At 47.6% G+C, this 27,342-nt stretch overlaps 1 protein-coding gene across 4 annotated transcripts in view; it reads left to right on the plus strand.

The window, feature by feature from the left end:
* Positions 1-27,342, plus strand: part of MTUS2 (microtubule associated scaffold protein 2) — a 342,336-nt gene that overhangs the window by 307,591 nt on the left and 7,403 nt on the right. For all 4 annotated transcript variants that reach the window (XM_065896120.1, XM_065896121.1, XM_065896122.1 and 1 more), the window contains 3 exons: positions 13,849-14,063; positions 21,687-21,792; positions 25,014-25,087. In XM_065896120.1, the coding sequence (XP_065752192.1) occupies positions 13,849-14,063; positions 21,687-21,792; positions 25,014-25,087 (395 nt within the window). The remainder of the gene's footprint in view (positions 1-13,848; positions 14,064-21,686; positions 21,793-25,013; positions 25,088-27,342) is intronic.

The raw sequence follows: 27,342 nt of genomic DNA on the forward strand, positions 1-27,342 counted from the left end.
GGTTCCAGTCTCTCCACATGCTTGCCAACATTCGGTGTTGTCAGTTAGGTTGTTGTTGGTTTGTCTGTTAGAGCAGGTGTGAACAGTATCTCATCGTGGTTTTAATTTGCATTTCCCTGATCACTAAGGAAGCTGAGCACTTTTATGTGCTAATTAGCTATTGGATGTCTTCCACGAGCCGTCTGTCGCCCACTTTTTCTTGCGCGGTTTGTCTTTTTGCTGAAGGGCAGACGCCCCCTTCACCTGGGCACGCAGGTGCTCTCAAGGCTGCCACACTCCCACCTGGCCCACCCTCATCGTGCTCATGATCGGTCTTCTGATTCCCAGCACTTAAAGACTGACTCAGGATGGCCTAAGTCTGCAGCCTCGGATATCAAGAAGAGAAAGCAAATGTACTCCTGAAATGTGAAGCATTTTAAGTGTCGTTCTTAAGATCAGTTTGAATGCCCATTCTGCATAAAAGTGTTCTCGGTGTTTTGTCCCGAGATCAGTAAGCTATAATCCAAGAACTCAAAGAGTTTGTAACTAGTTGGAAAAGCAGACATGGCAGTGAATGATTATAGCATGAAATAAAGTTAGTGGCTCTCTCCTTAAAAATCCCTTTTTGTCCCTGATGCTGTCCTAAGCCCCCTTTCCTCACTCTCCGTGATCTCCCTGGTAATCTCATCTACCCCTATGGCTTCAACTACCCCCTAAGCAGTGCCCTCCCGAGACCATGGCTCCAGCCCTGGTCTCTCCTGAGGTCACCTCTTGGTGAACCACAGGCAGTACAGCTCTTCAGGAGCAATTAATTTCGTCTCCACCTACCCCACGCTCCCCACTTCAAAGCAGAACCAAATCGCCACTTCTCCTGTTACAGTTCTAATTTATTTCAGGTACAAGCTAAGCTGCTGTAACAAAAAGGCACCCAAATTCAATGAATAAATAAGAAAGAGGGGTATTTTTCTCTCGTGTAATTGTCCGCAGACAAGAAGCCCCAGGTTTCAGCCTGAGGGAAGGAGAAGGAGGGAAAGTCGAGGGCAAAGCAGCTCCCTCATAAGAATCTGGTCTAGAAGTTGCCACATCACTTCTTCACATCCCTTGACCCAAGGACAGTCACGTGGCCCCATGGAGCTGCAAGGGAGGCTGGAAGGTGGCGTGTCCAGCAGGGCATCCGTTTCCGCTAACACTTAGAGAGTATTTTGAATAAAAGAAAGAAAGGGAGATGGGGGATAGGTAGGCTCAACCACAGTTTGAAGCTCAGTTACTGACACCACAGTTTGCAGAGGAAACCGGTACAGGAAGTGGGGGGCATCGCCGACACTGCCTCTGTGTCTGCTTCATGCTTGATGTCCAGGAAGTCCCAGGTTCTGTTGGTTCTAGCTCGGAGGTCCGTCCTACTTCTGTCCTCTCCTTTTCATTCCTGTAGTGACCTCATCTCTCCTTTTGCAAACGCCTTCTCACTCATTCCCTTCCTTTCCTTCCTGCCCCTAGCGTCCGTCCCCTGTCACTTCCCCGATTAAAAACCATCAGTAACCAGAAATGCTTGTGACAAAAACAGCACTTGCCTCTAGCTAGAGTGTCTAACATGCCTCTCAGACCTACTCTGAGACAGCGTTTTTGTTTGGTTCTGTTTTCATGTCTGCCTCTGTATTCTTCTTTTTTTTTTTTTTTTTGGCTTTTTAAAGCATTGAAGCATAGTTGATTTACAGTGTTGTTAGTTTCCGGTGTACAAAAGGCTCCTGGGTGATGGAGACACAAAGAGCTTACGATCTCCAGCAATAAATAAGGAACCAGGCGGGCAGTGCTTACTGTACATGACAGGCTGGGGTGGGAGGCAGCTGTCAGATGGAGGTGAGACCCTGTAAGAGAGGGAGAGTCCCCGCACATACAGGCATGAGTATGGAGAGGTTGGGCTTGGCTCTGGACCAGCAGGATCCCGGCTGTGCTGGTGGGGGTTGGCAATCTAGACTGGCCTGAGTAAGACTGTGGGTGTCCCCAGTAGGGGACATCTGGGGACCATATCAGAGGTCCATGTTACAGCTTTTAAGAAAGGTTATAACGTATTTCAGTTACGTAAAATCCTCGGTTATTTCAGAAGAGGTTCAGTCATTCTTGGTCAATCCTGTTACTGTCTTTACACAGTGCTGAGTTAAAGCCCTCCTTCCTCCAAGTGCTGTGGCAGGAGCATGGGCTGCAGGTCCAGCAGACTTGGTCTTAGTCAATGCTCCTGTGTAGGAGATTAAGCCCTCTTAGCCTCAGTTTCCTCATCTGTGAAATGGGGGTTGCACTAAGACTTAGCTCCCAGCTTCTAGTGTGAGGTTGAAATGGGATAATTCAGAGTAAGTGCCAGGCTCAGCACTTACTCTGAATTATCGTGCCTGGCCTCTATTATTAGCTGTTTATTGTTTTTGAGGGGGGGGGTACATAGAATCACTGAAATATTACAGTAAGAATATTTTCCACCCTTCATGAATGCTAGGGTGGGACCTAGCATAAAGAGACAGTCATGGGCTTCCCTGGTGGCACAGTGGTTAAGAATCTGCCTGCCAATGCAAGGGACATGGGTTCGAGCCCTGGTCCAGGAAGATCCCACATGCTGCGGAGCAACTAAGCCCATGTGCCACAGCTACTGAGCCCGTGCTCTAGAGCCCGTGCTCTGCAGCAAGAGAAGCCACCGCAATGAGAAACCTGCACACGGCAACGAACAGTAGCCCCTGCTCGCTGCAACTGGAGAAGGCCCTGGGTAACTCAAAAGGGGTGTGGCTTGCCCAGGCCGCTGTCTCCTCTGAGGGAAGTGATCCCCTGGTACTCTTCAAGCCAGCATGTATTTATGGAAATCTGCCCGGGCCTGGCATTGTGCTGAGATGGGCGTCCATAGAGGAAGGCTGCACGGGGTCTAGCTAGAGTAATAGACAAGTATTAATGCTCATCATAAACATACTCTTGAGCTATTATTAATTGCCTAAAAATTTAACTTCTTCTGTGTCTGTGCTTAAAACTGGTGGGTAGAAATAATTCGAGGCGGTCCATTTTGTTCCTTGGAGTTGATTTGATGTATTTGGAAGTAGTATAGCAAAAGGATGGGAAGAGTTCTTGGGGAAATGCACACCTCTGTAAAAATTAGATTCTACAGATTTCAAACATCAACCCTTCATTCCTGTGCAAAACTAAAAGCGATAAACCCTCGAACAACAAGTAAAGAGTCATAAGTCTGGGAAAACCTCCGAGAAAATGTCCCAAATCCCATGGAGAACACAGAATATCCAGGCCATGCATTTGACATCCTAAAGGAAGGAATGACAGTATTTAAACTTACCACCATCAAATGGACTAAAATTTATTATCTAGCAGCCCCTTGGTCTCCATCCCCTCCAAAAGCAAGTAAGGGGAATGGGGCCACCCAAACTGGGATAGAGGGTGGAGGTCAGCAACATGCCGTGGAATCCCTGCCAGCTAGGAAGCTAAGGAAGGGACAGGGTCACAGGAGTTCACTGGTTAGAACCCTGTAGGGTGGGTTCTAGCCAGTGAAAAGGGGTCCAAAATCTCAACTGAAGCTTCTGTTTAAACATTTTTCAGGAAGTTATTGAAAGCTCCTTCTAAAAAGGATGTCCAACCTAGAGATAATGTTTACTGTTCAATTTATGTAACAAATATTAATTTGAGGTAAAATTAAAGGGTCATTTTTCAGTACCATTTTGGACAGGACAAAAAAAATATTAAAAGCAGTAAATGCTCACTGGACGCACTATCTGGCCTGTTCAAAGCCAGCCGTCAGAGCGGCTCCCATGGTGTGTTAGATGAGCCGGCACCGGCTTTGCAGCCCAAATTAACCTGGAGGAGAGGAAAGAGCAGATTCTGTGCAGAATCATCTCCCCAGAAAGCCGCTTCCTGTTTATGGGCAGTGGTGTTATTAGTTCTTAGGTAGATGGCATTGGTTTCTCTTTTCAAAACTCATCATTATAACCATCCTCTTACATCCATTTCCTCTTTCCTCCTTTGCCCCCATACTTGCATTTTTCTCCTCTCAGACCAAGAAGGTTACTTCTAAGCATTGCAATTACATTCACACACAGGATCGGTCATTATCCATTTGTTGAAAGGCTCATCCTTTATCTTAAGGAACACATAAAAATGGCACAAAGTAATTTATGACTCGAAAAGCACCTTAAACTAATTGGGATTTTTGTATCTGTTTCTCCTTATATTTCTTTGTTTCCATTCTCCCAAAACATAAGGCAGAAGAGCAGTATTACTATTACTCTCGAAAGAGCACTGCTGAGATTCAGAGCACCTGGAGGGACTTCCAGCTCCCGAGTTCTCGCTGTGTCAGCTTGGACAAGTGATTTAACCCCTCTGAGCCTCCATTTTCTCTTGTATAAAATCAGAGCAAAAATGCTGGCTTCCCCCAGCTTTGAACTTTGTTGCAACGATTTAAACAAGTTAATATTGTGTGTTAAAGAACTTCATAAATGAAGACACAGAAACGTCAGTCGTTGATATTGCTACTAATGTCTCCTGTCGCTGGGCGTTGAGTCTTTCTGCAAAGCACATTTCCTCTGCACGTGAAGCTTCTCTCTTTAGGGCTCCATTTTGGAGGGAGATCATCATAAAAATGGTATACCCTTCCCTGTCTTCTTCAAGAGAGGACAGTGGGTAAATATAAACTCTTCTTGATGACCCTTTGGTCACCATTACAATATCCATAGAATTCTAGCATGCCAGGGCAGAAGGGGGCTTAACACTAAAGGTGCCTATCTTAATCCACGCGGGCTGCTATAACAAAATACCATACGTTGGGTGGCTTAAACAACAGACATTTGTTTTCCCACAGTTCTGGAGGCTGAAGTCCAGATCAGGGGCTGGCTGGTTTCTGCTGCAGCCTCTGTCCTTGGCCTTTGGGAGGACATCTTCCGCCTGTGTCCTCACCTGGCCTCTGAGACATCCCTGGTGGCTTTTCTTCTTGTATGGACACCAGTCATGTTGGACTAGGGCCCCACTGTAATGGCCTCATTCTAACTTAATCACCTCTTCAAAGACCCCATCTCCAAATAGGGTTGCACTCTGAGGTCCTGGGGATTGGGGCTTCAACATGTGACTCTAAGGCGAATACACTTCAGCCTGTAACAGTGCCTGATCTCCTCATTTTATGGATAAGGATGTGGAGACCCAGAGAGGTTGAGTGGGTTGCCAAAATTCCCACAGCTCGTGTCTGCAGAGCCTGGGACAGAGGCTGGCCTGGAGACCAGGGCTCCTTCTGCCTCCCCCGCCTTACTGAGTCTTGCCTTTGTCTCCTGTCCCTTCTGGGTGTCCCCTGACCACTTCTGTCCTGGGCTCTCACTCCCCAACCCCTCCCCACCCCTTCTAATCTGTTGGAAACTCTGACAGGCTGGATTCAGTGTGCAGGAAGGGTTATTTACTGTCATTCTGTGTGGAAGTTTAAGTTGTAAGGGGATGGGATGTAAGTGGGCACTTCAGGACACATATTTGGGGATATTGAGGCTTCTATGTATATAGTCATCCAGTTTGGAGGCCGTGTTCCCCAAATTTGACCCACAGGTAAATGTTAATGCACTCTAAAAAGCCACCTTGATGAGAAACCTTTCCGTATTTGTTCCATAGCATTGGAAACGCCTAGCAGCTAGAAAATGCCCTTCATCTTACTGCATCCCGTGCCTTTCGTATTCTCCCCCGAACCATTTACACACCCTCAGGTAGGGAAGCACATCTGTCAACCTCTGCCCGCCTCACTGGGGGAGATTTAATAATGAGAGTTTATCCTGAGGTCTCATGCTTTTAAGACGTCAACACTTATAAAATAGGCCACAGCATATGTCCACGTGAAATGAAGTATTATCGTTAATGATTGAAGTGTCGCAAGGCTTGTCAAAATTCAGCAGTCCTGAATTTCACATTTTTCATACTAATTGACAGTATCCAGAAGGGCCCTCCTTCTTGAGTACTGCGAACCAGAGGTGAATTCCACCATAACGTTTGTGAACCATGGGCCCTTATATGTACATGAATCTGGCTATTAGTTCAGTAGAGATTTATTTGGTGCCTAATGTGTGCTTTTCTCCCCAGTTCGACTCCTCCTCTGATGTTTGCCTCTCCTTAAACGGCACCACCGTCCCCAGTCGCTCAGACGAATAGCCTGAGTCATCCTCAATGCCGATTCCTGGCTTTCCCTCACCTCCCTCGTCCAATCCAGGAGCAGATGAAGGTGGCTTTGCCTCCCAGATGCCTCGCACACCCATCCAGCCCTCACCAGGCTGCATCCCCAGTTCCGGGCACCGTTATATCCGCCTGGACCCCAGAAATGTCCTCCGCGCGGCTTTCCTTGCCTCTGTCGGGCAATTCTCCATGCAACCACCAGGGGGCTCTTGTAAAAGCTTCATGAGCTCTTGTTTTCCCCCGTTTAAGACTGGCGGGGGCGGGGGAGGGCGGTCTTCCAGTTAGAGGACTACAATCCCCACCCCTCTCCGGAGACCACGGGCCCCGCGTGATCTGACCCCGCCTCTCTCCATCTTCACCTACCCCCACTGACTCCATTACGGGTCCTCGAGCCCCGTGTTGTCTTCCTGTTCCTTAAGTGAGCCGAATGTTCCCACCTCCGGACCTTTGCTCTGGCGGTTCCTGCGCCTCAAAACCCCTACCTCTAGCCCTCTACACGCCGCCCCTTCCCCGTCGTTCACATCCACCTGCGTGGTGTTTTCTCCGGCACCTCCTTCATCCGCCGAACGCCGGCATCTAACCCCGGCCCTAGCCCTTCCCTAACGTTGCTCTCATTTAACGTCCTTCACTGCAGTTATCTCAGGTTTTCAGGTTTTCACGATCTAACATTTTGCCGTTTAAAATTTTTGCCCGCGTCTGTCTTTGCTCACCTGACAGCGTGTCTGATTCACCATGGGACGGGGCGTGACCCGTAGCAGGTGCTCAGTAAATTCAAATATTGTCTACTGATGTTCCACCTGCCTCTCTGACTGGGCCCTGGGGATACCGCACGGACCTGCAAAGATGCCAGGAGACCCAGGACTCTCCCCCTGGCTCTTTCACTCCCATTTCTACTCCTAGTCCCTGAACCTTTCCTCCATCTCAGCCCCTCCTTTTCTCTCGTTGACATTTTCATCAAAAAGAAGGTCCTAAAGAAAGAGAGCGGGGCAGTAGAGGGCAGTGTGGCCAGGATCTCAGGCAGCGCGTTTCATGGACTGAGCCTGCGGCCTCCTGTGTGTCATTGTGATTTGACAAGTGTGGACAGCGGCCTTCGCCACCAGAGGGCTTTCCCAGGCACTATAGCTCCCCCTGGTGGGCACTGATTTGTTACAGGATCACTGCCATCAAAAAAAAAAAAAACCGAAAAAACTTCACAAAGACATTCACAATCTTTAACCCCACGTAACTCTACTCCTAGAAATTTGTCCTGATGAACAAAGCAGAACAGTATATGAGTGACACAAAACAAATGTCCGACAATAAGGGCATATAAATTACGGTGCATCCACATGAAAGTACAAGGTAGCCATAAAAATATTAAGTAGGAAGACATGAAAACTTCCTAACAGAATATTCAGAAGTCATACCACTGCAACAGCTATGAAGGGACTACACAAAGGGAAAATTTCATTTTCTTTGTGTAGTGAGTTACAGGTAATTTTTAAATTACATTTTTTCCTTGAAAGTTATTTTGTCTTTTCAGTTACTCCCCATCTCTCAAAGAAACAACTTAATATTTTATCTACTGTGAGATGTCCTGTCAATATGTAACGATACTGACTGTATTATTTTACTAGGGTTACTGTACAAAGTACTGCAGGCTGGGGGACTTAAACAACAGAAATTAATTTTCTCATAGTTCTGGAGGCTGGAAATTGAGATCAAGATGCCAGCAGGGTTAGTTTCTTCTGAGGCTTCTCCTCTTGGCTTATAGATGGCTACCTTGCCTTCCCTCTACAGGTGTCTGTGTCCTGTAGACTCCAGTCATATTGGATTAGGGCTGACCCTAGTGACCTCATTTTAACTTAATTACCTCTGTAAAAATCCTGTCTCCAAACATGGTCACATTCCAAGGTACTGGCGGTTAGGACTTCAACATATAAATTCTGGGGGCACACAGTTGAGCCCATAACAGTGACTGTTATAATAGTACCACGTGTTTATATACAGTATCATTTCTTCATATTTAGATGGCTTATTTTATGATCGTTATATCTAAAGCACTTCCTGTGACATAAAAGGCAGTATAGTGTCATTCCTTACGCTTTATCATGAGTTAGAGCCAGATAATTTTCTCCAGTTTAAGTCTAGTGCTGTAATTACTAATGTTTGCTACCTCTTTGGTAAACCAATAACAAGTTGTAATTATTCAAGGGACATTTGGGGCAGTTGTTTAAAGAAAATTGATCTTCCTCACTGGGTTTTTCTCTCTCATTTGATTTGAGAACTGTGGTATATATGTATATACTGGGTACACACACACTCTATATATTCATACATACATATATATGTTCCATGATTTAAAACTGTACAACAGACTCTAATAATCTTGTTTTTGCTTTTCCGACTCATGCTTTTGAATTAGAAATGTCATAATACTCTTGACCTGTCATAATCCTGTTCTTTCAGAAATTATTTTCTCAGCTTCTTAGGTTCTAGGGATTTATCATTGTGGTGTTTGCCTCTCACACTATAAAGTACCAAATGTTTTCTCATGAATAGAAATAATGAAAGCAAGACTCCAGATGTTACCCATTAAATTAGCCTACGTTAATCCCTATCTGCCCCAATAGATACATTTTTGAAGATTTACCAGAGGCAAGAGGATGTTTATTTCTTTAGGGACTCTGTTAGTGGAGCTCTATCCCTGGTGCCTCAGCTGTGCTTCTTATCCAGTATCTTCTGCAGGCCTGGGGCTTACGACATGGGGTCATTTCAGGAATAGAAGGGTCACCTCTCGTATATAATAGCGATTGGGAATGGGGGGTTGGTGCTATATGTGGGAAAGTGATTACTTTGCCACTTCATAGACAGCAAAACTGAGGCCTGCAAAGCTCATGATTTATTTAAGGCAACAGTACAGTTCAGGGACAGCTCTAGGATGAAAATCAGTCATTTCTGACCCCTCAAGAGCGTGCCAGGCCCATGAATCATCCTGCCACGAACATAAATAAAATCGCAAATTAGATGGAAAAGTCCTATCCTTTCTGACCACAGGCTACATAACCTTTTAAAACCTAGTCTTCTCCTTAGTCACGGTAGTAATTTTAAGAAATGTTTTAACTCATAAAATATGAAAACACATAATAGGATTTTCTTAAATACATACTGTTGCAGGTGTTTGTTGGGCAGTGAGCCCTGTAACTTAAACGCACAACCTCTAAGGGAGGGTCAGAAATGCAGACGCGTTTCCATTCCAAGTAGAAGTACGCTGTCATGCTCTTTCTGCATCTTGCCTTTTTTGTTTAACGGTGTGTTACAGATCATTCCACGATAACATGAAGAGTCACCTTATTTTTTTACTGGTTACCCATATCCCATCGCGCGTAGGAATTTGTCCTATGTGAATAGTGGATTTATCATCATTTATTTAACTAGCCCCCCACTATTTCCTGAAGGCAAATCGTGCTGTAGTAGTCATCCTTGACCAAATTTTTTGTGCCCTTGTGAAATTGTTAGGTTAAAAGATATGTGTCATTTAATTTTCCCTCCAGTGTAACTGATTTGTTATTATTCATTTCTTTACCTTTTTGTCTGTTTTATTCCATCTATGCGATCTATATAGTCAACTTACTGTTCTGATTTCCTAAAGATACTGATATTAGTATATGACAAATACATTTTTCCCATACAAAATTGTGCTTGTTAAAGAAAAATACATGATGAGCATTTTTTATTATCTTCGTTTGAGTCTTAGGTGCTGTTTCTAGTTAAGAAACAGTAAGAGTGGTTCTCAGGTTCCCTTAGCCTCCACAGATATCCGTGTGTGCGTGTGTGTGCACGTATAAAACAGTGTAGTGGTGGAATTTTTATTTTGTCAGCAAACATCTTCATCATTGTTACACAGAATCTCAAAATCCAAACATGAACTTTTCCTCTACAAAAACATCTAAATTTATCCTCTGAGATATTTTTCCTGTCATGTTATTTTGCAGATTTTCTTTCCATATTTGGTAGGAACTTTATTGAGGTATAATTCACGTACCGTAAAATTCACTCATTTAAAATGTGAACTGAAAATAATTCAGTGGTTTTTAGTATATTCACAGAGTTATGCAACTGGAACTATAATCTGTTTTAGAACATTTTCATCACCCCAAAAAGAAATCCTTTAGCTGTCACCCTTCTCAAGCTCCCATCCCTAGCTTTTAAATTTTGAAAGGTACTTGTGCCCTCTGGAACAGCTTCTCAGTTATACCCCACCATCGGTCCCTCGAAGGCCAGTTTCCTCATACCCTCCCTGTATTATCAAAGTATTTCATTTTGATCAGCCTCATAGGTGGAAAACACCTCCTGCTTCGATCTGCATGTGACTCGTGAATGGTGCCGGCCATCTGTTCTCATGCTTCTTGGCTGTTGTTTATGCTTCATCTCTGCACTGCTTTGTGGACCTATTTTAAACACAAACAAACATGTTGTCACTGCTTCATTTTGATCCCATCCACCGGGGCAGGATGCATGGGGCAGAGACTGCTAGGAAGTTAGTTCTACGGAAACAAGAGCACCCTCCAAAGAGGTCCCCCATGCACCCAGAAACCCGCCCCGGGGCTCGTTGCCCAGGACTCACCCATCATTACCCTGTGCCCACCCCCCGCCATTCTTGTGTTTTGGATGACACTCCACCCTCCCCCAATGTAGGTAAAATAATTGCTCCTTGACGGGGCGGGGGAGGGATGGGCTGGGAGTTTGGGGTTAGTAGATGCGAACCATTACATATAGGATGGGCAGAGCACAGGGAACTATATCCAGTCTCCTGTGATAAACCATGATGGAAACGAATAGGAAAAAGAGTGTCTGTGTGTGTAACTAAGTGCTTCTCCGTTGGCCTCAATCTGGCTTTGTCTCAATCCATGAAACACTGTTTTTTAATGGACGTTCCATGGTCTTTGTTCTGTTAAAACCCAGTCACCCTAGGATAAACCTGTCTTTATATGTACACCTCTTCCCTAGTCTGTGGATCCTGATAGCTTTTTCACTAGCTAGGGTCCCTGGTGAAATTCTAATAACTTCCCCAAGTTGGAGGGTCTTTGGGGAAAGCTGGAGCTCTGTTTCAGCCTGGGCTCAGACTCCTGGGAACAGGTGATTCCTCACCACCACCTCCAGGCCTGAGCCACTGTGACCTTTAGCTCCTGGTAGGTTCTTTCTGTGGGGACTGTAGCCTCCCGTGACCTCACTACCAGGGACCAGAAAGCCTCAGCCCCAGTCTGCTGTTCCTGCTGTGTTTGTTAGCGATCGAGCAAAACGCTCTTTCACTACTTGTGGTGGGAAGCCCGGTGCACGCCCAACCATTTGTCCTGAGGTACCTATACCTGACCGGAAAGATTTACTCACAGCAGGTGTGACAATAAGGTATATGTTCAAGGGAATCCCTAGCATATTTGACACCCAGCATTTGTGTCACTCCCTCCTCTATACCACAAAATCATTTTCAGGATAACGTTGTGATAATCAGTCATAAGCCTAATTTTCCTGACTCACTCTATAAACAATTAGAAAAAAGAAATTTCAATTTAAAGATGATTTGATTGATATTCAAATGAGAAGCACATAGTGCCAAGTCTGTGATATTCCTGCCAGACCTACCTGACCTGAATGTCATAATGAGGAAAGCTCAGAGAGGCCAAATGGGAAGACTGGCCTGTCATCTTCAAAAGTGTCCAGGTCCTGAAAATCCAGGGAAGACTGAGGAAGTATCCCAGACAAAAGGAGAGTGAGGATAGTTAAATGCAGCTCATGATTCAGAACGAGATCCTTTTTCTAGAAAGGACATTATTAGGACAGCTGGTGAAATTTTAATGGGTCTGAGCATTGGAGGGCACTGTTGGATCAGTGTTGATTCCTGACTTTGATGACTGCATTGTGGTTACGTAGGAGAATGTCCTTGTTTGTAGGGAATATATACTAAGGGATTCGGGGTTGATGAGACAGCAGTCAGCCTCTGATTCTCAAATGGTTCAGGGGGAAAACGTCATTTGGACAATAATGTCCTTGTACCGTACTTCCGACTTTTCTCTGTTTGTGATTTTTTTCTAAATACAAAAATTGCTTTTAAAAACCTCGACGGTAATTGTAGCAGTTGCTTAGAATGTAGACCAACCAAAAACTTTGGAGGAGTATTTTTTCACCAACATGCTTTAGAGTTGCTGGCACAGGTGACACCAAAAGCAGAGGGCTTTTCAAGTCAGTGTGGTTATTGCTTTAAAATTCCCTGCAGACGGTGTGTCCTCTATGGGGGGGCCCACCACCCACCCTCAGTACACCCTGATTTCACTGGCACGTCCTAACAACTCTTCACGGTTGTGTGTCAGAATCCTCCAAAAAATGATGGGACACAGGACACAGGGCCAGTTGAAGCCCTGGATCAAGAAGGCCTTTGGGGACAGTGTTAGGCTGCTGGGCTGGCCAGACTCTTACACGCTGTGCACACAGGGCAAGATCCAGCCCGTCCACAGCTCATTTCGCCAGGGAACAAATGTTTTTAAACATCCCCTGTGCTAATTAACAAACTCCCTGAGAGCCGAGTGTGGCAAAGAAAGCCTTGAATTAGCTGCGCCTTTAGGGTGGGCCTTCTGGTTAGGGTGTTTCAAATGCCAGGTAACTACCTCGGATGGATGGTCCTGATCGTAACAGCCACCCCTAGTGTGCAGATTATCCTGAGCCAGTACAGATACTGCTCACTCAACTTCAGGGTAAACGACACGCCTCCCCAGACTGCGGCACAGAGCAGGGAGCGTGGAGGCCCCAGTCTCTGTGGAGTAAGTGAGGTGTCCGTCCACTTTGATGTCTGCGTGCGTGTGCACCATCGCCTCCACGGGACCTAAACAGACTAGATTGTCAAGGAAGGCTTTCTCCTTCTTGGAAGCAGTTTGCAGTTGAGGAAGAGACTTTGAAACGAGAGCAGTCAGCTCTGGCCCAGGGGAGGCACGAACTCTAAGTGCTATCGCAGCCCCTCCCCGCGAAGCAAACCAGAACTGCGGCAGGGCGACCCACCCGTGCAAAGGGGCGTTGAGTGGTTACCCGTCCTTCCTCCAGTGGGGAAGGATGCTGCTGGTGAGGTCTCGGTCACTGAAAGGACCCACACGCACACTTCCTCTGCCATTGTCCCATTCAGCATGTCAGCCTGGAGAGAATCCCGTGCATCCCGTCTTGTCTCCAGCCTCCGGGCGTGCCCAGGTCTCAAGCCTTGATGGGTGTAAGAGTCACCGTGGCCCTTGTGAAGAGTTGACGTGCTGGGCTCCTGTCTGGGGTTTCTGATCCACCAGGGTGTGCCTAGGAGCGTGCATTTGTAACAAGCACCCAGTATCTGTGATGCCCATGGTCTGTGGACCCTCAGCGAGCCCTGATCCAGTGGCAGAAACATGCGGCTTGTGGTCAGAAAGCCCAGATTTGCCTTCGCAGCTCATGCTTCACACGCTGAGTGGGACCTTGGGCCGGTTGCCGGAGCTCCCCAGGGCCCAGGTTCACCCCAGCATCCAGGGTCTGTGTTGGGGATCAAATGTGGTAGGGAGGAAAGCACTTGACAAACGGTGAAGCTCTGCAGAAGGATGGGGACCTGGCCTTGGTCCTTACGTCCACCTTGATGTGGTACTCGTGGGGGCTGCAGCGCTTTCGGTGCATCCTGGCCAGTTTTTTAAGCGTCGCTCTCCCTGTCCCCAGCCTTCCATGCGGCGAAGTGCGAGAAGCTGCAGAGAGAGAAGGCGGAGCTGGAGCGGCGCTGTGAGGATGAGGTGCGCAGGCTGGGCTGGCGGCAGCAGGCCGAGCTGCGTGACCTGGAGCGGCGGCTGCAGCTGCAGTTCGAGACCGAGGTGGCCCAGCTCCAGGAGGAGCACCGCACACAGCTGCTGCGGATTGGGTGTCAGCACCAGCGGCAGGTCAGTCTGTGCCCCGGCCCGGGCCCTGTCCCTGCCGTCGTCGTCGTCGTCGTCGTCGTCGTCGTCGTCGGGAGACGTGGGTGGGAGGTGGAGGGGAGCCGCTTGGACCAGGAGTCCGTGCAGCAAGCAGGTGAGCTTCCGGTCAAGCCTGCTCCCCTCACCTCGTTTCTCTCCTCTGTCCCCTCCCGTCGTCCCCGGCAGCCACTCTGGTCTCCCTGCCTTGTGCTCCCAGGCACACTCCCACCTCCGGGCTTTTGCTCGCTGTGCCCTCTGCCTGGAATGCTCTCCCTCTAGAAACCCCATGGCTCCCTCTCTCCCTCCCTTGCAGACTTTTCTCAGTGAGGCCTTTCCTGATCCAAAATCACAGCTCCTTCCCCACGTTGTGCACACTCTTCCTGTTTAGTTTTTCCTTGTCACTTACTACTACCTAATGTATGAGAACTTTTACTTTGTACCCTGTTGATCTTCTGCGTATTCCACAAGGACAGTGATGATGACAGACACATGTGTATCTAGCACGTGCTGTGTGCCAGGCCCTGCTCTTCCCTCTTTACATGTACTAACTCATTTAACCCCCACGATAACTCTTAGAGGGAGTACCATTATTGTCCCCATTTTACAGGTGAGAAAACTGAGACCCGGAGGTTAAATAACCTGCCAGCATTCACGCTCATGAAAGAGCCAGGGTTGGACCCAGTCTGATCCCAGGGTCCGTGCTCTCGAGCACTGAACTAGAGCTTTCTGCCGGGTTTACTGCTAAATCTCTGGCACAGGACTGCCTGCCTGCACAGCGCGAGTCTTCAGTGTGTATTTGCTGAATGAAAGAAGGGTTCCGCTCCTTAGCCCAGCAGTCTTCCTGGAGAGGGTCATTCATCCTGGCATAGCTGGGGAAGAATTCCCAGGGAGTCTGTCAGCCTGCAAGCAGGTAGGAGCCTGGCGTGCCCATCCCCACGGCCAGCTGCCGTGTCCGTTACCGTGTTGGCGCCGGTGTGACAGGCAGGTGAAGACGAGACCACTCTGCTTCCGAGAGAGCTCGTATGCCCCTCCCTCTTCTCTTCCTCCTAAGTCTCCAAGGCTCTGACGCCTTAATGCCCACCTTCTAATTGTGTATCGTTACCCCTAGTCTGCTCATGGTATCCCTAAGGTAAACTGGCATTTGTGAAGAGCTCACTTTACATCTCAGGCTGGTGCCGAGTGGCCCTTCACTATCATGAACGTTTGGGCTGCCTCTCCGGTAGGTGATCTGGATGGCGCTGGTCCCCAGAGGCTTGTGGATCATAGCGGGCATGGGAGAAATCTCAGAGTAATAATAAGTGCTATTGTTGGAATAAACGATCTCCTATTTGACAACACTTTCTTCTATTCAGCATCTTGGGTTAGTCGTGCTCCTTTTTCTAGAGGCCCGTGGAAACCAGACGCATCTGCCTGCTTGAGGTGGTACAGACTTAGAGGCTGGGAGACAGATAGGTTACAGCTAAGGTTACCTGCTGGGCTAAGATTAGAGGTGGAACCTTCAGCATCTTGGCTTCTCAGCTGGCTTTAAGTGGACATTTGCACGGCTGCCGTCTTTAGTCTTACCTGCTTCGTGGTCCCTTGATACAGCTCAGACCTGGTGCAGATATTGGCTTGTTCTGTGCCCTGTATCCTGGGGCTATTCATTCCCAGTTTTACACAAAGAATGTATTTATACCCATATTCACTGACTTTTGGTCCAAAGTTCTGGGTTGGTTGAGAAGATGCCAAGAGATGGAAGGAAGGGCAGGAGGTGGTCCCCTGGCAGAAGGATGAGCCTCTGAACAAACGCTCATGCTGGGGTGTCGTGTGTGGGAAACCGGGAAGCCAGGGCCACTGCCGAGCGGAGCCCGTCCGCCAGTGGAGGGAGCCGGGGCAGAACCTCGCTACGTTTTGTCGGTGCAGGAGCATGTGCTGGGGGGTGTGGCCTCATCTGCCTTGGAGCTGGGACAGCGGCCTTTTAAAGATTTCATACTGGGAGAGATTGGAGGCCCTGACTTTTCCACTTGAGAGTGAGTTACATGAGCTGCTTATGTATATTTTTAAAGTGCTCTGTCTCGTGAGAGCTCTGAGTCCTGTTCTCCCTGATCCTTTACAGCTAAAGTGATTCATTTGGTTATTCATCCATCTAAGCAAAGAATAGTCAGTGAAGGCCCGCCGCACACACGGCCTCATGACGGCACACTGCAAGAGGTGCCAACATTTATAAAATGTGGACTTGCTTGTTCCGTAGCCTCGGGTTACAGATCCAGGGAAGTTCTGAGGCAGTTTCTCCAGAAACTGTAATACTGAGTGGGAAATACAGATTCTGTGTTTAGGAACTGAGAGTGTCCTTGCAGATGGGAGGATGAGGGAAAGCTTTATGGTGGGAAGAGCATCAGCACGCTTTACATCCGAGTACATCTTTCCTATAGAAACCCACTGGTCGGGAGCAGGGGGAGGGATGGATGGCTGAAATCTACGTAGCATTCAGGCCCCTGATTCTGCTCCTGCTGCTGGATGTTGGCTGTTGTCTTGACCTTCAGCTTCTCCAGCAGGGAGCGCGCAGGCAACCAGGAAGAAGGTGAAATGCACATCAAGCCATATTCTAATTTCCAGGTAGAGTAAATGCTCATGTATTTGGTCCAGGAGGGGGGGCTCGGTGCCTGGCCGCAGTGGGGATCTGGAAGGTCTGTGGTTCCAGCAATCTGTGCCGACCCTCCACACTCAGGGCCTCTTTGTGGGGGACAGTCGCGTTCGGCAAGGCTGACCCATAGATCCTGCCATCTCGAGCCTTAAAACTCAAGTTCACCAGTGGGGCCTCTCCTGGCGCCCCGGTGCCCTGGCCGGCAGCGCGGAGGCTGCTTCCGTTCTGACGCAGGATTTTCTGAGGCTTTCCTCTGATCAGGAACTCCCTCTAGAAGGCCGGCTGACCTCTGACCTTACCGCAGGATGCCCCTAGGAAGATCCAGCCGTCCACTTGCCTCGAGCGGCAGAGACCGTCTTTCTCTCTCTGTCTCCACATGGGAGTCACTGGGGAGCTTCTGGCAAAGCACTCCTCCTGCCTGCACCCCGCGCTAATGGAATCAGAGTCACGGACTGGGGCTTCCCAGGGCCCAGAGCTGCAGCTGTCTGGTGTCGGGGGATGTGCAGGGCCTCCTTCTTTAGCCCTGCAGACAAGTTAGGGTGTGAGCAGGGGCGTGGCCTGGCCTCCTGGCTTTCTTACGTGCCTTTAAAGATATGCTAGGACTCTTATCTTAAAAGTCGGATTATAAAGGTGTTTCATCAAATCAGTGCTCATTCTAGAGCTAGCCGCACATTAACAGAAGCCAGATTTCCCAAGCTTCCCTATCTCAGGACACACGAAACAGATTTTTCAAGGTAAACACAAATGCTTTTCCTTTTCTGCTCCAAATGTACTCGCCCGCCCACGGAGCCTGGTGTTTAGTGATCAGACTTGTGACCTTTGACCCTCTCCCTCCAAGACCCTGTGGCAGTTTGTCTCTCTCCCTGACCCGGCCCGGAAGCCCCTCATGCAGGGCCCCCTGGTTCCTAAAGGCATTCTGGATTCTGCATTTTGAGCAGACTCCTTTCCAGAGGAGCAGTGGTGTTCAGCCTTTGGCGTTTACGTTGGCTTTGTCTCACATCCGGGACACATTTTGTAACCTTTCCTAAAGAAATCATCCTTTTAGACTTAACTGGGAGGCCCAGCGTGCCCACGCTTAATCAGACCGTGCAGAGGCCACTTCGGCCATCATCTCGCATTCTGTCCCATATTCGTCCCGCACAGCAGGTGCACAGCTGCCATCAGCGAAACCACACTCTCTAATCAAATAGAATGAGGTCCCGAGGGCCCCTCTGTCTTCCGGCGCCAGAGCCCCGCCCATCGCAGCCCAGAGCCTCTGGACACTGGAAAGAGGCAGAGCCGGGTAGATAGAAGCCTCTGTGAACACCTGCCCACGTAGTGGGCGGCAAAGGGGCAAAGGCACAGCCCGGAGGGGCATGAAGTCAGCCCAGGAGCTCTGGCAGGGCTGGCTGCCTGCTCCGAGTCGGTACCCAGGATGATGTAGCAGGGATGCAGGGACAGAAGGGATGGTGAGTCGTCTCGTTATCCGGAAGGAGAGTCGTTCAGAGAGCCCTGGAGAGAAAAGGCAGGGGCAGCTCCCTCTGTCTCATCAGATAGGAAGACACGTCACAGGTGGGGGCGAATGGGAGTTTAATCTGGTTTTCTTTAATGAGGAAAGCCAAGATAATGTAAAGCCCATGCGTCTTCATTCTAAATGGAAGTCTTCTCTCAGTGAATTGCCGAAGGCTCCCATAATTGCATTTTGCAAATGGCTGAATGAAGTAAGCCCACAGCTCTATTCTTACCCATCGGAGAGGGCGGCTTCCCAGCCCTTTGCTTTGCTGGAACTCAGCTAAACAGCAAACAGCTGCAGGAACAGAGCCTGGTGCAGGGACCAGCTGCTGCTCTGTACCCCTGGGACTACTTGATGGGCACATGGACAGACCTCCGCAGCCAGCTCAGAACTTTGTCCTCCTGGAAGAGGGAGGAGGCTGGCCCAGCAGAGATTTTGGGGGGACGGGGGCACCCAAGGTTCTAAAAGGAAGAAAATGAAGCTTCACCCAGCATAAGTTTGCTGTGGCCGGGTAATGGTTTAGCGCCTCTGTCTCATTTTTGGTGATCTACAACGCAAAACATATCTTCTGTGTCCCTTGGGTCAACTTGTCTGAATCCCCTCAAGTGCCTGCCGACCTGGAGGTCTTCTCAGGCTGAGAGCTCGGACGGGCTGCTGCCCCGTGCTCTGGAAAGAAGCCTAGAGCCATAGAGGAGAAGCCATGGGGATTGAAACTGGGATAAGAAAGGGGATGGCCAACAGTGCACGGCCTCTTCCTTGTAGAGGGAACAGTCTTTAAAAACCATACGCATGTCTAGAAACCTAAATCACTCGAGAGTAAGGACCATGATGCCCAGATTTTGGCTCACTGACTCTCACTGGTTTCCTTCAGAACATCCTGGGCTTTCCTCTCATTGCATGTGGAGGAATTGGGGGATCAGTATTTCATCCCCAAAAGCCCCTCTGAGAGGCTGTAACAGACAGATCACACCCTTACATCATCCTTGGTATATTGGGTGTGGTATTCCATCACCACTAAATCAAAGACCTGACTCCACCAAGCCAGGAGGGCATGCGATGAAGCACCACCCTTGCTGATCAGAGCAGATCCACCGCCAGGACGAAAGGGACTCTTCTGGAACGTAGTCCCGGCATCCATCTCTTTTCTGAAACCACCCGTGGCAATTTGGGTAAGAACCCAATAAATTAGAATCATACTAAGGACTGATGAAGGGTTCTTCTTTATACTGAACTAACATACCTCCAAACAAGGTGTGGGTACTTGTTTCTAACGGAAGTCACCAGTGGAGCGTAAGGAAAACCAGTTCCATTTTTTTTAACCAATGATTTGTTTTTCCAAGAGACTGAAAGTCTTCGGACAAAGATTCCATAAAAAAAACCTTCATATAAACAGGATTTGGACAATTAAAAACTGCGGTAATCGGCCTTTCTGCTGAGTGGATTCATAGCTCTGAGCCTCGAGTGAAGTATTGTTTATTCAAGAATGGCCAGTAGATAAAAGTGAATCATCGCATACCATGTCCATTTTCATGGCGTAATGCAGCTTTCCGAACTCTGTCAAGTTCGTTGTTGGTCTTGGCAGTGATATTTCTGTTTTAGTGGATGACACTTCCTTTTACCATAGGAGAGAGAAGTCGGGCCAACTTTCCCAAGCAATGATGGTATCCAGAATGGGAATCTATCCCATTTTAAAATACAAACACTCCCATGCGTCCCCTTCACAAGCGGGCTTCCTTTCTTGTGAAGAGTTCTTCCTCCTTTTACAGATCAAAGATCAGCCTGTGAATTATCCCCAGAGAAATGAGACCCTCTGAGAGGTGGCTGGACAGTGTTCTGAGCCGGTCCGCCGCAGAGCTTCAGGGCATGGGCAGGTGCGCTGGTTCAGTGTTGTTCAAATGCTAGGTTTTGACACCTTAGTACATTGTGAAATGAATTTAGTGGTTTGTAACTGCATTTTGAAAAACAACAAAGGAACATAGAATAAAAATTTAAAAACGAGATTACTGCAGGTAAGAGGGGAAAGTGTCCTTTTGTGAAACTTTGGTTTCACACACACGCCCTGCGTATGCATGTGTGTGTGTGTAACAATGTACAATGGTGTTTTTACAATGGGTCACCGACAGAGAATTTGGAGAAACATTGTTCCGGTTTGCTATCACAGGGAGAGGTCGTCTTATGCCATGACTCCTGTAAGTCATACATTTGAAGTTAAAATAACAGCTGCAACAACAAAAGTAACAAAAGCAGTAAAGTTAGAAGGTGTGTGGTGGGGCCAGAGATCAGGAAGGGGGAAAATAAAAAATCCTGGGCTGGCGTAGCACAGGGAGATCAGCTCGGTGCTTTGTGACCACCTGGGTGGGGCGGTGGATAGGGAGGGTGGGAGAGAGGGAGATGCAAGAGGGAAGAGATATGGGGATATGTGTATATGTATAACTTATTCACTTTGTTATAAAGCAGAAACTAACACGCCACTCTAAAGCAATTATACTCCAATAAAGATGTTTAAAATATATATATATAATGAAAAACAAAAGTCAAAAAAAAAAAATCCTGGCTGGCTGCACTACCTGTGATTAAACTCCTGGAAATGTACCATCAGCCAGAGAAACAGCAGCTTCTTGGGAGCAGGTCCCACAGCCTGGGCAGGGGGAGGTCTGCACCGTGATCCAGGGGGCAGGTTCACGGCTGGGAACAGGGGTGGTGAGCACACACACACACCTGCCCACTTGCCTTGGGGCTGGTGAGAGGGTCCCTGGGCACTGGTTCCTGGTCTTGTGGGGGGAGGCAAGGGCAGTATGTTTCAGAGCTTCGCCGTGGATGTCAGACAGCCCTGGGCTGACTGCTGGCTCTGCCATTTACTAGCCTTTGGGCAAAACACCTCAAGCCTCTCTGAGCCTCAGTTTCCTCGTCTGGGAAATGAACATGAAAACATTTACTTTATCATATTGCTGTGAGGCTTGAGTGGAGAAGCCGAGAGTGGGTAGCTTAATAAATGTTAGCTCCCTCCAGATACCTCGCGTGCTGTAGCTCCCACCTGCTGCCAGGAAGCAGAACAGACCATCTGGTAGGGGAGGACCCTCTTCTGTCCCTTATTACCTCACGGAATGCTTGGTGGAAGGGGAAGGAATGGGGTGGAAGGAAATGGTCCAGAGGGGGCCCAGGGCAGTAAAGAGGTGGCTTCGGCAGCTACCCACCCCACCCGGGGAGCTGCTTCCCGTTGCATGAGCGGCAGGGCTGTGGCAGTGACTTCCCTGTGACATCCCCTGCCCCGCCGCCCCTGACTCCGGGACTCCCGCGTCACCAGCAGATCCTGGCTCTGCTGCCTCGGCACAAGGCTGAGGGTGGCCGCCATCACAGCAGAGTGTCCTGCCCTTGACGTTTGGGCCACTGACATTTCCCCTCGTTGCAGTCCACCTCGGTCCTCCAAGCCGCGAGGCCATTGGAGCCCCCGGTCCCCGGCTCTCTGTGTAACCCGAGCTGTGATCTCCTGCAGGTGGAAGACATCACCGCCAGCCATGAGGCTGCTCTCCTAGAAATGGAAAACAGTCACACGGTTGCCGTCTCGCTCCTGCAGGATGACCACGACCACAAGGTGCAAGGTAGCTACGAGGCTTGGTGCGCGCAGTGGGCGGGCAGGGTGGGCTGTGCGCACTGATCCTCTCCGGATGCAGACACGGGAAGCCCTCCCTTTCCCTCTTGCTTCCCTTTCCCTTCTTCCTTCCTTTCCTTCCTGGTTTGTCCTTTGTGTTGCTTCTTGGGTTAAGAAAAGACAGAAATCCAGGACCCGGTAACTACAGTAAGTCCCCTACATATGAATGAGTTCCGTTCCGAGAGCGCGTTCGTATGTCCAATTCGTTCATAAGTCCAACAAAGTTAGCCTAGGTACCCAACTAACACAATCAGCTATATAGTACTGTCCTGTAATAGGTTCATAATACTTTTCACACAAGTAATACATAAAAAACAAACACAAAAGTAAAGAAAACATTTTTAATCTTCCAGTACAGTACCTTGAAAAGTACAGTAGTCCAGTACAACAGCTGGCATCCAGGGGCCGGCATTGCCCGAACAGGCAAGAAGAGTTACTGACTGGAGGGGAGAGAGGAGGTGGGAGATGGTAGAGCTGAAGAGTCGTCAGCAGTAGCGGACGGAGGGCCAGCTGCAGTGTCACTCACGCCTGACGTTGATGGAATGCACATTCGCATCTTTGAAAGTTCGCAGCTTGAAGGTTCTTTTGTAGGGGACTTACTACTGTACTTTCCTCTGAAGCCGATCCTCTCAACCCTGCCTGAATACTGGAATCCCTGGGAGCCTTGGTCCCAGAGCAGGATTTGGTAGCTGGTCTGGGTTATAGCCTGGGCTTGTTAAGGCTCATAGGTGAATGTAACAGGTAGCCAAGCTTGAGACCCACTGTTCTACAGTAAGTGTAGAAATCCGGGGCTTTGTCTTGTTTTGTGGCCTTATAACCGTCCCACAGGTGTGGTGTTGTCAGGGCCACGCCAGCATCTGACTGGGCCTGGCTCTCCACACCTTGCACTCAGACCACATTCACCATGGATGTAAGTGGACTCTCAGGATCTTTCTTTTTACATTTTTTATAACTTTGAATTATCTTTGGTTACGTAGGATTTTATGTGGGTTGTAACAATAACAACAACATTTAACTAGGTACTACTAAGATTTTGACTCTTTGAAAGAAGCTTTTTACACGTTAACGTGCATTAACGTTATATAGAGAATTTGTTTTTCAATTTCCCCTTTCCTCATTTTTTCCTCCCCAGTCAGCTGATTGTTAAAGTATATGAAAAACAATTAATTTAACAATAGATTAATAAATTCTAAAATTTTGAGAATGAATATCAGAGTTTTAAAATTATTTTTAAATGTTCTTTGTAAACAACAAGGCCCACTGTGCAATAACCAATGCTCATGTGATTGCCCCCTCGAGCACCAACCCCGCCGCCTCTGGGAACTACCCGTACGTGGAAAAGTCCAAGCTGGACGCAAGGGAGAGGAATTTCCTGAGAACTAGTTAAATGTACTTCCTGTTCCTGAGAGCGTGTCTCATGCTTAGAGTACCAGCTCCCACCCTTGGGTGCACATTGGAACCACCTGGAGAGTTTTTTAAAAAATACTGCAGTGTAGCTCCCATTACAGAGGTTCCGGTTTAATTGCTCTGGGGTGCAGGCCAGGCATCGGGATTTTTTAAAGCTCCCCAGGTGATTCTAATATGTAGCGGAATTGGAGAAGCACTCTCTTAGAGCACAGTCTTAAGCATGGGACAGAGTGTCAGGACCTTAAAATAATGAAACACATTATGAGTGCATAGATAGTCGCCATGGTTTATGCCACCTAATAGATACTGACTTTTCTTTGCATGTGAGGTATAGGGTCTCTGAAGATGCCCTAAAGCCCATCACTACACTGTAGGAAGATGGTCTCAGGAAAGGGAACAGGAACGGAAATGTTACAATGAGTGTCGCCTTTTGTTTCCGGATTTTCGTACAAATAGACTTGGTAGATTTTTCTGACTAATGAAGACTCGCTTAGATGCCACATCCAGGGCCTTTGACTTACATATAATGCGAAGACAATGTAGGCGTATGTAATGGTAGCTAAAAACTTCATTATTATGGATGATGCTGTCAATGACTATTAAAAGTAATCATTCAGACAAAGGCAGGTAGACCAGAAACCCACCTGATTTTATGTCAATAAGACAAGCACAAACTTTTTTCTTTTTTCCCAAATGTAAATTTCAGCTATAACAAGTGGATATCTAAGAGACCTTTAACCATCATTAGTTAAAAGATTTGGGTCAATGGAAACCACAGAGTTTTTCTTAATTGCAGCCTATGCCAGCCGGAATGACAATTATTGGTCTCCAGTACTCTCCTGTGCTCAGCACATGATCCAGGTTGATTAATGAGACCTTTCCTCTCTCCAGTTATAACATGAAAACAAATCGCTTGTGTAGCTAGAATGAGACGGGCTTCACCCAGCTAATAAGACTGTTCCCATCTGGAGGAAAACAGAATCCATTTGCTTAATAACTCTTACATGACATCTCTTGCTGCCTATCTTGCAAATTATCACTGGAATGACACTTTTCACGGAATAGAATTGCTCCAAACTCCCCAAGAGGAACCAGTCCAATGAGTCCTTCCTTCTGAGTGGCTTAACATCGACTCTTTGCTTAAGCAAATCCTAGCATCTGTGGTTTCCAGAGTGTGGCCCAGAGGCCGCCAAGGTGACTTTGCAGGCACAGCAGTGGTCCCATTCACCTGTCCATTCTCCAGCAAGCCCATGCTCCGCTCTCCTTGGAAAGGTCCCTGCTTCAGCCCGAGATTGCGGCTTCGTGGTAGAAAAGAAGAGTGATCCTGGGAGGGAAGAAAAGGGAGATTTAACATTAATTACCTAGTGGTTTTACCATTAGGAATAGTTGGAGAATTCAGTGAGTGCTGTGAATGGAGAATCTGACTTGGCCAGGGTGTTGGTAGAGCTGGGTATAAAAGTGAGTGTGTGTGTGTGTGTGTGTGTGTGTGCGTGTGTGTGCTTGTGCTCTGTTTGCGTCCCTCCCTCCTTTCTTTCTTCTTAACCCTCGCCCTTTCTCCTATTTCCTTCCTCATCCTTTCTCCCTCTCTCCTAAATAACATTGCATACAATTTCAAACTAATGGAGAGGTCTCTTTAGGCTTAAGTCTGCTATATACTGGTGTCCCTTACTCACCTACGTCACTAGTCTTAGCCTGGCAAAAGAATCTTGTTTGATCCCTTTTCAAAAGAAAGATCAACTTAACAATTTGATGTCTTCTCTCCAGAACTGATATCTACCCACGAGCTTGAAAAGAAAGAATTGGAAGAAAATTTTGAAAAGCTGCGGCTGTCATTACAGGTCAGTGTTTCCTTAACTCCAGCATCAAGATAATGGCAGCATTGTTATTCCTGTCCGCAGACATTTATCCAGCACCTACCATGTACTGGATCCTGTACTAAGCGTTGGAATATGGGGGTAAATAAGACCTACTCCCTGCCCTTAAGGAGTTTTCTGTCTACTCAGAGCTGTGATACAAATAGTGACAGACCAGCACGGAAGGTAACACATACTTGCACAGAATGAATAATACCGTTAGCGCCACAGGGGTTCCGAGAGACGGCTCCCCATGTGCTTGCGGTCAGAGTCATGTTTGGGGAAAGGGGAGGATTAGGGAGCAGAGCATTCTAGGCAGGGGTAACGGAGTAAGGAGACTCATGTAGGGCAGAAATCACAGGACATGTTCTGGGAATTGTAAAAGCAACTTCAATCCTCTGGAGATGTAATGAAGCTTCTTGGCGTCCCGCTTGAAACCTACACAGAGTGTGGGTCTCAGATGCCAGGGGCGCTCCCTGGCTTCCTTCTGATCTCGAAGGGGAGAATGGAGGTCTCTGCCTTCCAGAGACCCCAATCAGCTGCTTCTGTGAAAAGATGTTGGCCGCCCCCAGCCCTAGAGTGGGGCTGCCTGGGAAGCCAGGGGGAGGCTGGTGGCCCTGCTTCCATTGCCAGCTGTGGACGTCCCATTCATAGAAAGATTACCTTTTAAATATTAGGGACATTCACACCTGGAAATTTGGGAGGTGATTACCATAATTCTAGTACAAAGAGCAGGAGTTTTGTTTCTTCAATGGCTCACTTTCCCCAGGCAGTGTTTCTTGCACAGAGCCTGCCCTGCCGAGAAAAGAATCTAGGGTTATGGAGTGTCACACTATTGAGTGTACTATTCACAAAGGTTTAAATGGGAAAAACCACCTGCTGCAAACCCACCCCCGGTCCATCGGTCCGTGGATGCCCACGTGCTCCCTGCGTGGCTTATCCTTGGCAGATTAACCCCAAACTTCTTTGTGTACCCCACATCCCACACCACCCAGATATATTACCCTTAAGGAACACAAACCAGGAAGGTAACAGCCATACTGTGATGTATCAGAAACCCCCAAACAGTCCAAAACCAAAAGAAGGGAGAGTTCTGCTTCATCCGTGAGTCTTCACTTTGCCACTCACATCACACAGTCATGAATTGTGCACATTTTAGTGGTAACTCATGGGCAGAATCCATTTGAGCTGGAGATTTTCTGGTGTGAGGTGGGTACAGTTGCTTAGGCCAGTCTCCTTGGGCTACTGGCAGCTAGAGAAACAGATTTGGGGTAAAAGATTTGAGTTTGAGGTTTAAATTCCCACTGTACCTTCTCTTAATAGCTTTGAAATCTTGGACAGCTACATAAGCTTAGTTTACCCATCTGTAAAATGGGGATAATGCCAATTCCTTCCTCAAAGTGTGAGCAGCTTAAGGGAAATATATGTGTCAATGAAAACATTAATCAATAGTCAATCCAAGAAAGAAATGGAGAATTTTATTTGAGCCAACCTGAGGATTAGAACCAAAGGGAGACAGTCTTTATGTGGTTTACAATGGAATACTACTCAGCCATAGAAAAGAATGAAATTTTGCCATTTGAAGCAACATGGATAGACTTGGAGGGCATTCTGCTAAGTGAAATACGTCAGAGAAAGACAAATACTGTATGATGTCACTTATATGTGGAATATAAAAAACACAACAAACTAGTGAATGTAACATAAAAGAAGCAGACTCACAGATACAGAGAACAAACTAGTGGTTACCAGTGGGGGGAGGGCACGTAGGGATGGGGGAGGGGAGGTACAAATTGCTGGGTGTAAATAGGCTCAAGGATGTGTTGTACAACACGGGGAATATTTTGTAATAACTGTAAATAGTAACCTTTAAAAATTGTATTAAATTTTTTTTAAAGATTAAAAGACAAAGCGCTAAGGACTGTCCCTTAGAGGTCAATGCACAGTTATATCAATTTTTGAGACAAAGGGTCTTACATCAAAGTAACATATTGACAGTGTACGTAGTCCAACAGGGCAGGTAGTGGGTCATCGTGACCCCTTACAGGATTGAGAAAGGAATGTTATCTCCTAAGGAGTTACCTTGCTGGCGCCAGGAGAAAATTGCTTTTTCTTCCGGTGAGCAGGCATTCCTGTGTCTTCTAAGGGGATCTAGTTAATGTATAATGCAGACGCACCGTGCACACTGAAGAGGGGTAGTGGCCCAGATGGGCAGAGAGAGAATTTTCTGTTTAAAAATT

Source organism: Phocoena phocoena, chromosome 18 (assembly GCF_963924675.1).
Source record: "Phocoena phocoena chromosome 18, mPhoPho1.1, whole genome shotgun sequence".
Lineage (NCBI taxonomy): Eukaryota > Metazoa > Chordata > Mammalia > Artiodactyla > Phocoenidae > Phocoena > Phocoena phocoena.